The sequence below is a fragment of the Triturus cristatus genome, chromosome 8 (genome assembly GCF_964204655.1).
Source record: "Triturus cristatus chromosome 8, aTriCri1.1, whole genome shotgun sequence".
NCBI classification, from domain to species: domain Eukaryota; kingdom Metazoa; phylum Chordata; class Amphibia; order Caudata; family Salamandridae; genus Triturus; species Triturus cristatus.
Genome location: NC_140591.1, coordinates 452067934 through 452081331, shown reverse-complemented (window position 1 = coordinate 452081331; position 13398 = coordinate 452067934). Strand labels below are relative to the sequence as shown.

At 46.8% G+C, this 13398-nt stretch overlaps 1 protein-coding gene across 8 annotated transcripts in view; it reads left to right on the top strand.

Moving 5' to 3' along the window:
• The window catches only part of LOC146802300 (N-fatty-acyl-amino acid synthase/hydrolase PM20D1-like), a 257866-nt gene that overhangs the window by 33934 nt on the left and 210534 nt on the right, over positions 1–13398 (top strand). For all 8 annotated transcript variants that reach the window (XM_085621870.1, XM_085621866.1, XM_085621867.1 and 5 more), the window contains one exon: positions 649–782. In XM_085621870.1, coding sequence (XP_085477996.1) covers positions 649–782 — 134 coding nt within the window. The remainder of the gene's footprint in view (positions 1–648; positions 783–13398) is intronic.

Genomic DNA, 13398 nt, shown 5'->3' with positions numbered 1-13398 from the left:
CCTCCTTTCATCCAAAACTGTCTTGTGATCTGTAGCTCTAGAGACCACTCACTTAAACCCCTCCAGATGTCTTTGTTTTGCCCTTTTCACTTTGTTCTTGTTATCTATGTGCAGTACCCTCTTAGCTCCTTTTTGCTTTTTAACAAAATCCTGTTTTTTAAATTTCTCTCTGCCATTCCATGTCACTAATTATCACGTTCTTTCTCTCTCACTCCCTCATTCTTTCAGTTTTTGTCACCCTGTAATTCTGCTTGTCTGTCCCGCACTCTCAATTTTCTGATTCTGTCCGTTTCTGAATTTCCACCCCTATATCCTCCTTATGTCTGTTGTTACCTTTGCTTCTTTTCCTAGTGAATACCTATCTTTCTTTCTTTCTTACTCCACTTCATGCTTAGCATTCTCCCCACCCTTCTTTGCTGCTCTTGCAGGCCAGCAAACAATTTAATAACGTTAAATAGACAAAATGTAGCTGTGGTTGCAGCGGTATCTAAAAATGATTTCATGTTCACTATTTCTTACCTTGCCATGTAAATCTAACCGCCTCCTTGATTCAGTCCATGTTATGTAGGTTGACCTTGTGGTTTCCGCCACAGCTTCTTCCCTAAGATTTTTGCCCCTTCTTCTAATCTATTCTTTGACTGCCCATAGGTGTCTGGATATAAAGGTGCTCTACAAATAGCTGCCAGGCTGGAAGCTCGAGGTGTTCGTTTGTCCTTCTTGACGGATGAAGGCCTTGGCATCTTGGACGGGGTGATCCAAGGAATGAACCGTCCCATAGCGCTGTAAGTAACCGCAAGTCACTCTTGTAATCTGGTGCAGTGTCACATCCACCATTTGCATCCAGCGACCTCCTAAACAACTTTTCTAAGTTACTGAATCAGTATCTCTTCACCCACTCGGCTGCTGCCATCATTTATACACTAAGGATTTAAAAGAAAGTTTCATCTGTTCTGGCTGTTTCATGCACAATGAACTTAGATTCTGCTTTCCCATTTTCACCCTGAACAAACAAAGACAGATGTGGCCTCTATAATGTTCAAGTGCTCTGGGTTGCCGTGGCCATGGTCTATGCAGAGGGTAAAGAAGTCAAAAACTAAGGAACTGCAAGGAAGAGGGACTTTCTGCATGTATGGGGTAGAGTATGAACCCACTTGTGCTCTGTGGCCAGTGGTTGAATAATGGTTGGCAGTCTTAAGATGTAGTGGGTGCTTTCCGAAAATGAAGGGACACACAGTATGTACTCAACTTACAGCTGGAATAGGAGCCCCCTAGAAGGCAACACCTTACTTGTTTCTACATTATGAGCTAGATATACATAGGGAAGGCTTTGCGATTACCAAATAGCGGACTTTTGTGATTCACTATTTGGTAATCGCAAACCATCATGTTTAGCGATTCCAAGTGGGTCGCAAATAGACCTCCCTCATTAATATTCATGAGGTAGGTTTCGGTTTGCGACCTATTGGAATCACAACAAGCATTGGCATAGCCAATAGGTCTCGCCTTTGGGACCTTATAAGTGTTTAGACATGCAACAGTTGGCGCCGCGCTGGTGTTAATGGGCGTCTCACCATCTCCGGCGGCGGCACGGTGTGGCAGCACTTGGCAGCCCGGCACCGAAGCCGGGTTGGGAGGCCTCGGGGATGAGGGCGGTGATTACACTCTTTACGGTTAAATTACATAAGCATCGCACGGCTGCAGCAGGTTCCTGCCCAAGGTCAGCGACGGCTTTTCCTGAGATTAATTGGCACTGCCACTGAAGGGCCTGCCACTGGAGCCCAGGCGCGCAACCCCCATTGGGCTCACTGGGCTTTAGGCCCCCCCCATCCCACCGTCATGTGTGTCAGCCCGGCTGAGACAGCCTCGCGGGCTGGCGTCCATCTAATTGCAGCCGGACCCGAGTACTTCACAGGTCTTTAAAAGACCATTTACTCGTTAATGAGGCTTTAGTTGTGTTGCCCCCCCCCCCGAAATTTGTCTCTAGTTGCCTGCCTGCTGGGGCCCTTATACAATTAGCATTAACATTTCAACAGTGACACATTGATTGGTGGCTCCGGGCCAGGCACACAGCGCTGCAATTACAGAAGAGCTGTGGGGCAGGGGAGGGCTGAGGCTGAACACGGAGGGCGGTGAGGAGGGTGGAGAAGAGAGCCGGGTGGAGGCTGTGAAAGGAGGTCAGGAGGAGAGAAGAGGGTGAGACAGGGAAGAGAGACAGAAGGTCCGAGACAGGTAAGATAAGAGAGAGAAGAGCTGAGACCGGGAAGAGAGAGAGACGGTCTGAGGCAGGGAAGGGACAGACAGGAAAGGGGGCTGAGATAACAAGCATTTGCAATGCAATAGGTCTCGCATTTACGAGAGTTTAAGCCATTGGCATTGTAAATGACAATGTCTTTTATTTATGTTTTAAAAACCAAAACATAAATAAAAGGAATTGTCATTTACAATGCCAATAGCTCAAACTCGCGAAATGCGAGACCTATTGCATTGCAAATGCTTGTTAATGGTCTGTTTAGTCAGTTTCTCATCTCTCCGGGTTTCGCCAAATAAAGAATAAAGAAGATGTTTTTGCCCAGGGTCACATAGTTCAGCCAAGCGTCGGAGCCGGGAATGGAACCCCGTTTTCTTGACCCCACTCAATACTCAGACAAATCCTTCCCATTTGTGGAACGAAAAGGAAGAGGAGCCGGTGGGCTGAGAGCCTAACAAGCAGGAAGGGGGTGGCAAATGGTGTGCACTAGGCCGCTTTGATGTCCTCAGTGGCCGCGCGGCTCACTGAGGACATCAAAGCCGAAAGTGATCAGGCAGTGCTTTTCAGGCTGCCAAATGGTGCGCGCGCCCGGCGCACATGCACTGTATTTGGAGGCCTGAAAAGCACTAGTTTGCACTTCCAGATCCCCCTTTTACAAAAGCTCAGGCGAGACCTAAAAAGGAAAATGGGTAGTAGAAAGAGAGGGGGTTGAGGCAGTGAAAGGAGGGAGGAGAGAGAAGAGCTGAGGGAGGTAAGAGACAGAAGGTCGGTACTTGGACTCACTGTACCTGTTTGGTAACATGCCTAGAATGGACAAGCTAGCTGGGCCCTGAATACCATGTATCAGTGAAGTAAAAGGCTCGTAGCTACGCCCAACAGCACTTTTAGCGCACAACATGTGCACCCAAAACAGTTCGGTTATGCATCTAAAATGTCATCATGGAGCCCCAACTGCATTCAACTATAACCCAACAACCTACAGATTACATTACACAGAACTATCTATAAAAGACACAGTGCATGCTTTCGACATAGGTAGGTGTCAATGTGCTCCTAATAGCACTTTCAATTTTATCTTACACTTTTTTTTAATGGCGTAGACCAGTAATCAAGGGTGTTGGAGCACTGTACTTAAAAGTACATCCAGAACATATGAAGCAGGTGTAGTGCATATCATCTTTACAGAAAGGATTGCATGTATATCGTTACAATACATGCATATGGACAAGGTGGAGTGCAAAAACATATTTATACAGAAACGTGAATACATATATAGGTTACAAACATGAGCAAGAAAATGAAGGGTCAGTGAAATTATTTGAAAGGATGATAGGTTTTTGCGACAGTGGAAGCTCACAGTCTAGCTCTGTGAAAGATATAAAGAACAGTTAAGGCTAAACAGCACAACAAATTGAATCAGTACTTTTAGACACGTAAAGATAAGTGACCGGTCCCTATATGCATAAAGGGTTGTATAGTAATACCATAACCGATATAACTCACAATTATACATGCACAAAATATACATATGTCAGAATATGTCCAAATGACACAGCATCTGGGTATTTGCATAATACTGAGTTGAGAAAACCGGGATCATAAATCAGAATTGCGAGGACTTTGTCAGTGTCACAGAGACAGCATGAACACAGTTTGGCGTCACTGCTTCTTAGTGAAGAATAAACAATGCACATGAACGTCCAACACAACGTTATACACAGAGCACTTTGGGCAGTCAACAGTGCAATGACATGCCACGTAGGTGGATAGGAGAGTTCCCACAAAAGCATTTAAGCATACCAGCAATATTCACCACCATACCGCAGTACATGTCTCAACAGAATTGAAAACACCCACCCACATCAGTCAAAACAAGCTAGCAGATGCGGCCACTATGCGATAACTCCAGCTAATTCACGCACAACCATGTGGGCAATACGCAAGTCAAATGCACCAGTTTGCAAGTAAACCTGTCTAGGTTCGTCCTCCAACCACACCCAACAAACTTATAATATCTATCAACAATAAAGCACCAAATATACTTAAGCTGCCTGCTTTCTACTGAAAATCACAAACATGCGGCTCATATCGCTCAAAGTCCGGTATGGGTGAGGTACAGTAAGTTGGTACTGAAGTCGGCTCTCACAGTCTTTTAATATCAACAACCTTCTGGAAATTTTCACTGATGACTAGTCCGCTCTGTGTAAGTTTAGATTCCGCATCTCGCTCTTTCACCTATACTTGATTAATACTCCACATCTGATATGATGTATGTTAAAAAGGCAGTGTTCATAGCTGGGCAATATTAGTATTGCAAGGCACTTTATAACGATATGTTCATAGGCAATTTAAAAAAAGAATATTTCTTGCAAAACCGGGTGTACAATTCAAAGTACGTTTTTGGAAAACGATAACCACAAAGACCACGTTGCTTGGTGAACACAAACTTTTAGCTCTGAAAACGCAGCCCTTGACAAAATCTGTTAATGTGCGTGCTTTGGGAGATTTTTTTGCCACACTGTAATGTATTGTAAGAAAACTGGCGGCGCGCACAAAAGAACTGTCATGGGAATCAAGTCTTAAGTACACAATGACACACTGCACGCCTGTACAACATGCTGACTGCCTGCACGCTACTTACACAGACCGTTCGTGAATTCAGCCTAATTTCATTGTCTGTAATTAATCTTTAAATTTCAGTTCTTCCGGGTCGCACAACAAAACAAACCCAGGACCATACATATTAAAGCAGCCATATTGGAGCGAGAGGAGCGCATATTATGTAAAACGATCTAAGATTGGTGTACCTCAGCCAATCCTAGTACGCTGCACAAAAATCCGAAATGCTCATTGGCTCTAGAGTCCCCCCACGTGCCTCTGCAGTTGAGCAATATTGTTTTTAAATACTGCTTGTCACGGACTGGGCAAGCTTGAACTGGACGGTGACAGTCTGTTTCGGCCTGGGTAGGTTGTGCTGTTGCTACCCACAATTCAGGACTGGAAGGAACGGTGCAGAGGGGCAAGTAGTGAATGGGTGGCGAATGAGTGATGTTTAGAACCCGGTCACACAGACCCGGCACTGATCACCGATGAACCCATGCCCATAATGTTTCTCAGGCAATTCTGTATGCTCTGACAGTCTCGGTTTCTGACAAAGTGGAGCTGTAACTAAATCATGCACTTTTATCTAAGTCTCTGCACCTCCATTAAGCCCTTCTCACTCAGTTTGTCTTCGTTGTACTTGACATGTAACTGTACGCAGTGTAACTTTTGTTGGCGAAAAAAGGTCTAGCGGTTTTAGGAATAATGTAAGTAGGACTGCTTGAGGACAAGCAGGTCATTCGCTCTGAGCTGTTGATTGGAAACAAGCATGCATGCCTCGCGCAGAACTAGGTAAAAAAAAAAAAGAATTGGCCGTGCACGGGCGCGCCTCGCGCTCAAAGTTAAACAGGAGGGGGGGGGGGGAGTGCGGCCGAGAGCAGGCAGCGTTTACCTTTGGAAGCGAGCGCGATAATTGCTACCAGACGGCGCCCGCTCCCGCAAGGTAATCGCCAAACATGCACACGTTGCATGTTTTTGCCTCAAAAAGGGAATCGACGGCTAAAGGTCTCTTTCCTATGCAGCGCATGCGCGCTGCGTAGGCGAGACCTAAAAATCACAGGGATGGTGATTTGCTGTGGTCAGCAGACCACAATGTCTGTGATTGCTCTTAAATAAGGCAAAGCTTTTTTGGTTATTTTAAATTCAGCCCGTTTTCCTTAAAGAAACCGGGATGTGTTTCAAAAAGAAAAATGAAAAGTTTTCTTAATTTTTTAAGAGTAGGCGGCGGTCCATGGGACCACTGCCTGCTCTTCAAAAATGTTTTTACAAACATTCTCAAAGGGGAAGGATCTCTTGGGGACCCCTTCCCAAATGCGAATGGGTTCCCGCCTACTTAAAGGTCGCAAAACATTCACACGTACCACTGGGATTCGGTATTAGGCTGGGACTCCCTTTACACGCCCCTTCTTAATACCGAATCGCAAACTCGCAAAACAAACACAATAGGTTAGCAAATCGTATGCATTAAGAAATGCTTTTTTTTGTTGCAAATGGCCCGATTCTCGGAAAAAAAAGTTTGTATATCTGACCCTTAGTTCTGAGTCCAGGAGATGTGAGGGAAGATTGGCATATATTCATCCAATTCACGGTGCCAATGAAGTTATTGCTTTTGCGCCTTCTGTTGTTGAAGGCACCACTCACTCAGCCAGGACAGACTGCCTTGATTGCTTCATGTGCATTGGGTGCAAAGTACAATCTGCCAGTAGTTGGCGATTACCAGATATGGCTGCACCTTAGAGAGAGCAGGTATGCTGATATGTCTTATCAGCTCCTACATGCTGTCAAGTTTGAGGAAGGTGTGTTTATGGACAAACAATTCTCAGTGTCGGGTCTGGACTCTGAATCCCCGCCTGCACCAAGCGTGATTCCACAGGAACGAAGATGCGTTTCCCCAAACGCCCAGAAAGCAGCACCTCTAGTAATATAGGGAGACTGGCTGTGAGAAAGTGCCATCTATCTTGCATGGTATGCCCCGACTTTTTGCTGAATTGCTGAATGTACTTTGACTGAGTGTGCCCTGGGCTCCTGCCAATCAGGTACCCAGGGCCTATGTTCCTTCCCTAAAACTGTGCTGAAACCTAAACCCAATTGGCATCTCTGGCCACATGTCAGCCCCTGGTAAATTGTACACTAGGTACCCAGGGCCTTGTGACCAGGGAAGGCCCCTAAGGGCTGCAGCACTTATTGTGCCAACCCTTAGAGGCCCTGTACCCTGACACACACACACACACACACACACACTGCCCTTGCAGGCTGAGTGCCCGGGTACAGAACAAAACAGAGTCGACATGGCACACATCCCTGTGTGCCATGCCCACAACACACACTGCCCTGGCATACATCAGCCACCCCTCTAGCTGGGTGCCCTATGACAGTGGTGTGGGTACAGGAGCCCTGTGCCCCTACAGTACCCTGGTCCATTCATGGGCACGGTAAGTGCAGTGTTGCCATTTAAGAGTATATGGTGCTGGGAGATCGTCAACACGAACTCCACAGCACCATGATGGCTCCACTGAAGACTGAGAAGTTTGGTATCAAACTTCTCAGCACATTAAACCCGAACTGAAGCCAGTGTGGGATTTAATGTACAATGCACGGCAGAGGGCATCTTAGAGATGCCCCGTGAGCCTAACCTACAATCCACGTCTTGTCTGAGGGGCTGCCTAGACTGCCACACAGCAGACATGTTGCTGGACCCCTGGGTAGAGAGCCATCTGCTCTCCTGGGCCTGCAACAATGCACATCCTGGGCGAGGTGCTAGGTCCCCTCCCCCAGGATGGGCAGGGGAAGCTTCAAAGGCATGCCGCCTTTGTGAGCTTCTCCAGACCACTTGCTGTACTCCGCAACTGGCCCCTACTGGTTCTGACCCCACTCTGGCGGGAAGACTGTCCGTAAACCCCAAGGAAGGAAAGGGGGTTTGCCAGCCTCTGCCAACCCCGCCCCTCAGGTGGGGGAGGCGAGGTGAAGCACATTTCCGGGCTCTTGCCATCTTGAAGATGGGAAGCCACGCCCAATCAGGACTAGGCTACTGCCCCCCTCCCACAGGAGAGTGGCAGGATAGGGGGTGTACCCACCCCAGGGCAGGGATCCAGTGGTCCCTGCCCTTTACCTACCTGTAATGCCCCTATTTAGTATTTAGGGGCACCATGAACCTTCCTTACTCGGATCCCGATCTGAAACCAGCAAGAAGATCATGAAACAAGAAGACCTGCCGTGCAGCTGCTAAGAGGACGACACCAAATGACTTGGCCCCAGCCCTACCGGCCTGTCGACCCTCGAACCTGCTCCTGCTAAACCCCGGCATCTCCAGTGGTCACCAACCTCAAAAATCCCGGAGGACCTGACTGCCTTGTGACTCTAAGTACCTGGGACTCCCACGAGCAATGGTACTGCTCAAAGCAAGTAACTGACCCCTGGCATGAGCCAGGAACCGCGAACCCTGCACACTCTGCACCCGCCAAGCCTGGCCTGTGTTGGAGTGAACAAAAACCACGAGGACGTCCCCCCGGCGACTGTGACCCCGAATCCAGCACCCAAGGACCCACCTTAACGCTCCTGACGACGCCTGCAGCCTCAGAACCAGGGACCCCCCCCAACCAGCAGAGGGTAAGATTTCCCGACACCAAAAGGCACCCCGGCGCCCTGCGGCCCCCTGTGCCCAACTCCTGGGTGCCTACCTATCCTCCAACTACCCACCTTACCTCTCGAAGTGGTGGTCGCACCTGAAGAATCTTCGTCCCCGAGCTTGCAGCCTTTGTTCGTTCTTGAGCTTCTCCATTGCAATCCATTGAGCGCCCGACGGCTCAAAAGCACTCTGCACCCAGCCGCCCGAGTGCCCCTGGCAGTGCAACCTCTACTCTAACCTACTTCCCCATTTGCCCTGGGCAAGTGACCAGGAGCCCAGCTCCCACAGCCGCGTGGCCTGCTAGTCAGCAGCCACCAACCAAGGGCCCCCTAATTCCCATGGGATAACATTGGGCCTAACTCACTCTGCACCCGGCTGCCCCTGTACCGCTGAGGGTGTAACAACTGTACTTACCTGACCCTGGGAGACCCCTGAGTCTATGCCCAGAACCTTAACTCTGCCAGTCGAGTAAGTGTGGAATTTCTAAACTTTAAAATATTCACCTAAAATCAACGAGTAACGAAAACGAAAATATTCACCTGCTATCAGGAGAGATCCCAGTGCTGGATCTTGGTGCCCAGCACTGACCCTGAGAAGTAATTACAACCATACTTACCGCTAACCCAGTTTTCTTCCATAGGAAACCATTGACTATTTTTCTGCGAAATTTCTTGTCGATTTTTGCAAACTACAAATATTCTTTAAAAATCGCACCAACTGTGAAAACGTAATTGCTTACCGGTTTTAGATAGATGTCCCAGTGCTGAACCTAGGAGCCCAGCACTGTATTACAAAAGTAACGAGAACCTACTTTACCTGTAATTTTAATTTCCTTCCATAGGATAACATTGCCTGGTTTTTGCTGAAAAAGTTTGTCGATTTTGAAAACTGACAAATATTAGTTAAAAATCGCCTGTATGACAAAAACTCATTCTTTCAACTGTTTACAGGAGATGCCCCAGTGCTGGATCCAGGATCCAACACTGAGTTAGAAAAAGTAACCATAACCCCACTTACCTGCTAAGTGAATTTCCTCCCATAGGATAACATTGGTGATTCTATGTGAAAAAGTTTTGAAGTGTCAACTTTTAAAATACAAAAATATTGCTTAAAAATCACAACTGTAACCAAAACGTTTTTACTCAATTGTTTACAGAAAATGTCCCAGGACTGAATCCAGGATCCAGTCCTGTGGTTAGAAAAGTAATCCTTAAAGTAACTAATTTCATTTAATTAGAAATTCTCATTGAGCTCAATGTATTATTGTGTTTTGAAATTGTGTTGCCTATTACAACCACTGTAACTGTTACATTCAAAAGTCTATTGCCTATTGAAAAGTATTTATCTAAAGCATCTCATCCTGAGAAAGTATATTTTGATACCCATTGTTGGTTCTAAAATAAAACCACTATATATTTTTATACGAAAACCATTGGTCTCGAGTTCAGTTCTTGAGTGTGTGAGACCATTTGCTGACTGTGTACAACAAATGCTTTACACTGTCCTCTGATACTGCCTTACTGCTCGACCAAGCTACCACTTTAGAGAGTAAGGTTATATATAACTTTAGCCTCTGCCAAACCTCTGGGGACTGCGGACTCTGTGCACACTGGACATATTTGGGAACAGCATATACAGAACCACTTTCTTACACTCGCTTACTGGTAACTGTTCCCTAAAAGTTGGGGGAATGAGTCAAGGAGTGACCACCACTCTTCCCCTGATGTAGAAACAGGTGACGCTCATGTGGAGGAACAAGAGAAAAAAAAAAGCTGAAAATGAAATACACACCTTGTTAACACTAACACTCATGTGGCTAGTACCCCAGTTGATAGTGATAATGCATGTCAAGTTCAAGCACACACAACAGTCCACTTACCAGCTTGATCTTCAAAACCTCTATATTGACAGGCAGGAGTTGATGTCACTCCACTGTCAGTGGTAAAGTCTGCACTTCAGGGCCACCCTGTGGCATAAACGTAGGCTAGATCAGAAAAAAGAGTGCTGCTCTATTCAAAAGAATAACTGGACTGCGGTTCGTAGAAGGCACTGGGAGTCTTTGTAGAGGAAGGATTCTCAAAAGAATGGGAGAAAACAAGGAGTGGACAAGGACAACACACACACACACAAGCTACATATTGCTGGTTAATACAGGGCGTCAGTGGGGCATCAAATATTACGGGGAGGGTAGTTGCAAAGCTAGATTGAAATGTCATGCTTCACAGGATAGGGAGGTGGAAGTGTGATGGGAAGGAAAGGGTGCGCGTGATCCTAGAGGCTAGGGGAAAGTGCTGCTAATGGCGATGTGAGTGGCGGGTAATGCCAGCAGCAATGGAGTCTCCCCAAGCGTAGCGCACTATTCCGGCTCTATGGTAGAGCGAGCGGAGCCGAAGCGCGTACGTGTTACTCACACACGCGGGTAAAGTCTTGGTGGTAATACATGAATTAGATCTTTCATCTGGAAACGGGGGCCGATACTCGACTGGATACAATGTTGCGGGAATAAGCAAGGGAACGAGCCAAGGGGGCGTGGTCACGTGATCGGATCAGTAAGCCAAGCAACGGCTTGCTGCTGATGTGTTCCTTTACGTGAGTTAGGGGCCTTGTCAAAAGATCTGCTGGGTATTCCCTTGTTGCAGGGGAAAAAGGGGAGGTCTGTAAAGAATGGACCGACTGAAACTATGATATGCATTAACACTCTGCCTGCTTACGGTCCCAAAATATGCTGCATGATGCCTGAGCCCTAACATTTCTCCCACCCAAAGGCCTATTTATGGGACGGGGTTTTGTGGGATGTTGTGCATAGAATCTGCGCACCAGAACAGGAGCATGAACGTGTTCAGCAGGTTCCCTGGACCTATCCTCTGGGGTGTAACACACCCAATCAATGAGGTACTGTAGTTTACCCCTGTATCTGCGGGAGTCTAAGATGCGTTTTACTTCATACTCTTTTTCTCCGTCTATTGTTACTGGAGGAGACAGGTTCTCAGGTTCAAGAGGTGGAGTATACTTCTTTATTAAAGAACTGTGGAATACGGGATGGATGCGCATTTTATTGGGCAGTTGTAATCTCAGGGTAACTGGTGTGATTACCTTTTGCACTACGTAAGGGCCTATAAATCGGGGTTGTAGCTTTCTAGGTCCCTCTAACCTTAAATTTCTAGTGGACAATCAGACCTTTTCTCCTGCCACATAGGTGGGCTCAGGGCGACGGTGTTTATCTGCTTGATGCTTCATTGCTTCTTTGGCTCTTTGTAGTTCTTTTTTGGCGTTCTCCCATATAGACAAAAGGGATTTATGGTGGGTTTTGACTGCAGGGATACTCTCTAAACTGGAGGGAAGGGAGATAGGTAGGAACCTGGGGTGGTGTGCAAGGGAAAAGTAAAAAGGAGAAACAGCAGTAGACGAATGTGTAGTGTTGTTGTAAGCAAATTCTGCCATAAGAAGGGCCTGTACTCAGTCACTTGTGATGGTGGTCAGTAGACAGCGTAAAAACTGTTCCAAGGTCTGGTTGGTTCTCTCAGTTTGACCGTCGGTCTGAGGATGATATGCTGTGGACAATCTATGGTCAATTCCAAGGGCTGTACACATACCTTGCCAAAACCTAGACACAAACTGCGCCTTTCTATCAGATATAATGACCGAAGGGAGCCCGTGCAACTGGAGTATCTGCTCCAGGGATATCTGTACAAGCTCTCTAGAGGAAGGTATCTTTTTTTAGGGGAATAAAATGCGCCATCTTGGTAAGCATATCCACTACCACGAATATCGTGGTGTATCCTTGACTCCGGGAGATCTGTGATGAAGTCCCTGCTAATGGAATGCCAGGGCGAAGGGAGAATAGATGTAGTCCGTAGCAACCCTGCAGGGGCACAATGCAATGATTTCTGCCTTGCACAGGTCGACCACGAGTTGACGTAAGTTGTTACATCTTAAGCCATCCACTCCCACCAGAACCACCTTTGGCATGTCTGTAAGGTCTTATCGCTTCCAGGATGCCCAGGAAGGGAGCTATTATGACACGATTTTAGTAGTTGAGGTTGTAATGCAGAAGTGGGTACAAACAACTTGTTACCATGATAGTATAACCCATCTCTAATCTGATTAACAGGATCACTTTCCCATTTAACTGCCGGTATTGTAGCATAGCACTCTTTCAACTGATCAACAAAACCCAAGGGTTGGACAGCTCAAAGGTCTCCTACTCCAATCATCTTATTACCAGGAATGATGGGAGTCGAGAGCAACTGATCTTTCTTGCCCTATTCGGGATAGTGCATCTGCCTTTCCATGCTGGGGCCCAGGGCGATAAGTAATGACAAAATCGTACTCACTAAAAAATGAGACCCATCTCATTTGGCGGGGTGTGAGTGCGCGGGCAGATCGATAGAGCTGGAGGTTTCTATGATCTGAGTAGATGAGGATTGTGTGTGGGGAGCCCAAAAGATAGTGTCTCCATTCCTGGAAGGCGAGTTTTATGGCTAGCAGTTCCCGTTCTCCTATTGTGTAGTTCTGTTCTGCGGGCAAGACTGTCTTAGAAAAATAGGCAACAGGATGCAATTGTCCGGTGTCTCTATCTCTTTCTGAGAGAACCCCTCCTACGGCATATTGGGAGGCATCTCCTTCTACGTAGTGGGGCTGAGTATTGTCATCATGTCTGATGACGGGAGCCGTAGTGAACCGTTCTTTCAATGTAACGAAGGATTGTTCTGCTTCCTTAGACCATTCAAACAAGACTCCTTTCCGCAGTAGTCGAGTTATGGGGACAGTAATTCAGAGAAGCCATTTATAAATCTCCGATAAAAATGAGCAAATCCTATGAAGGATTGCTCTTCTTTTACCGAGCAGGGACTGGGCCATTTAACCAGGGCTTCTATCTTTTTTGGGTCCATGTGGATGCCTTCTGGAGTGATCACGAACCCTA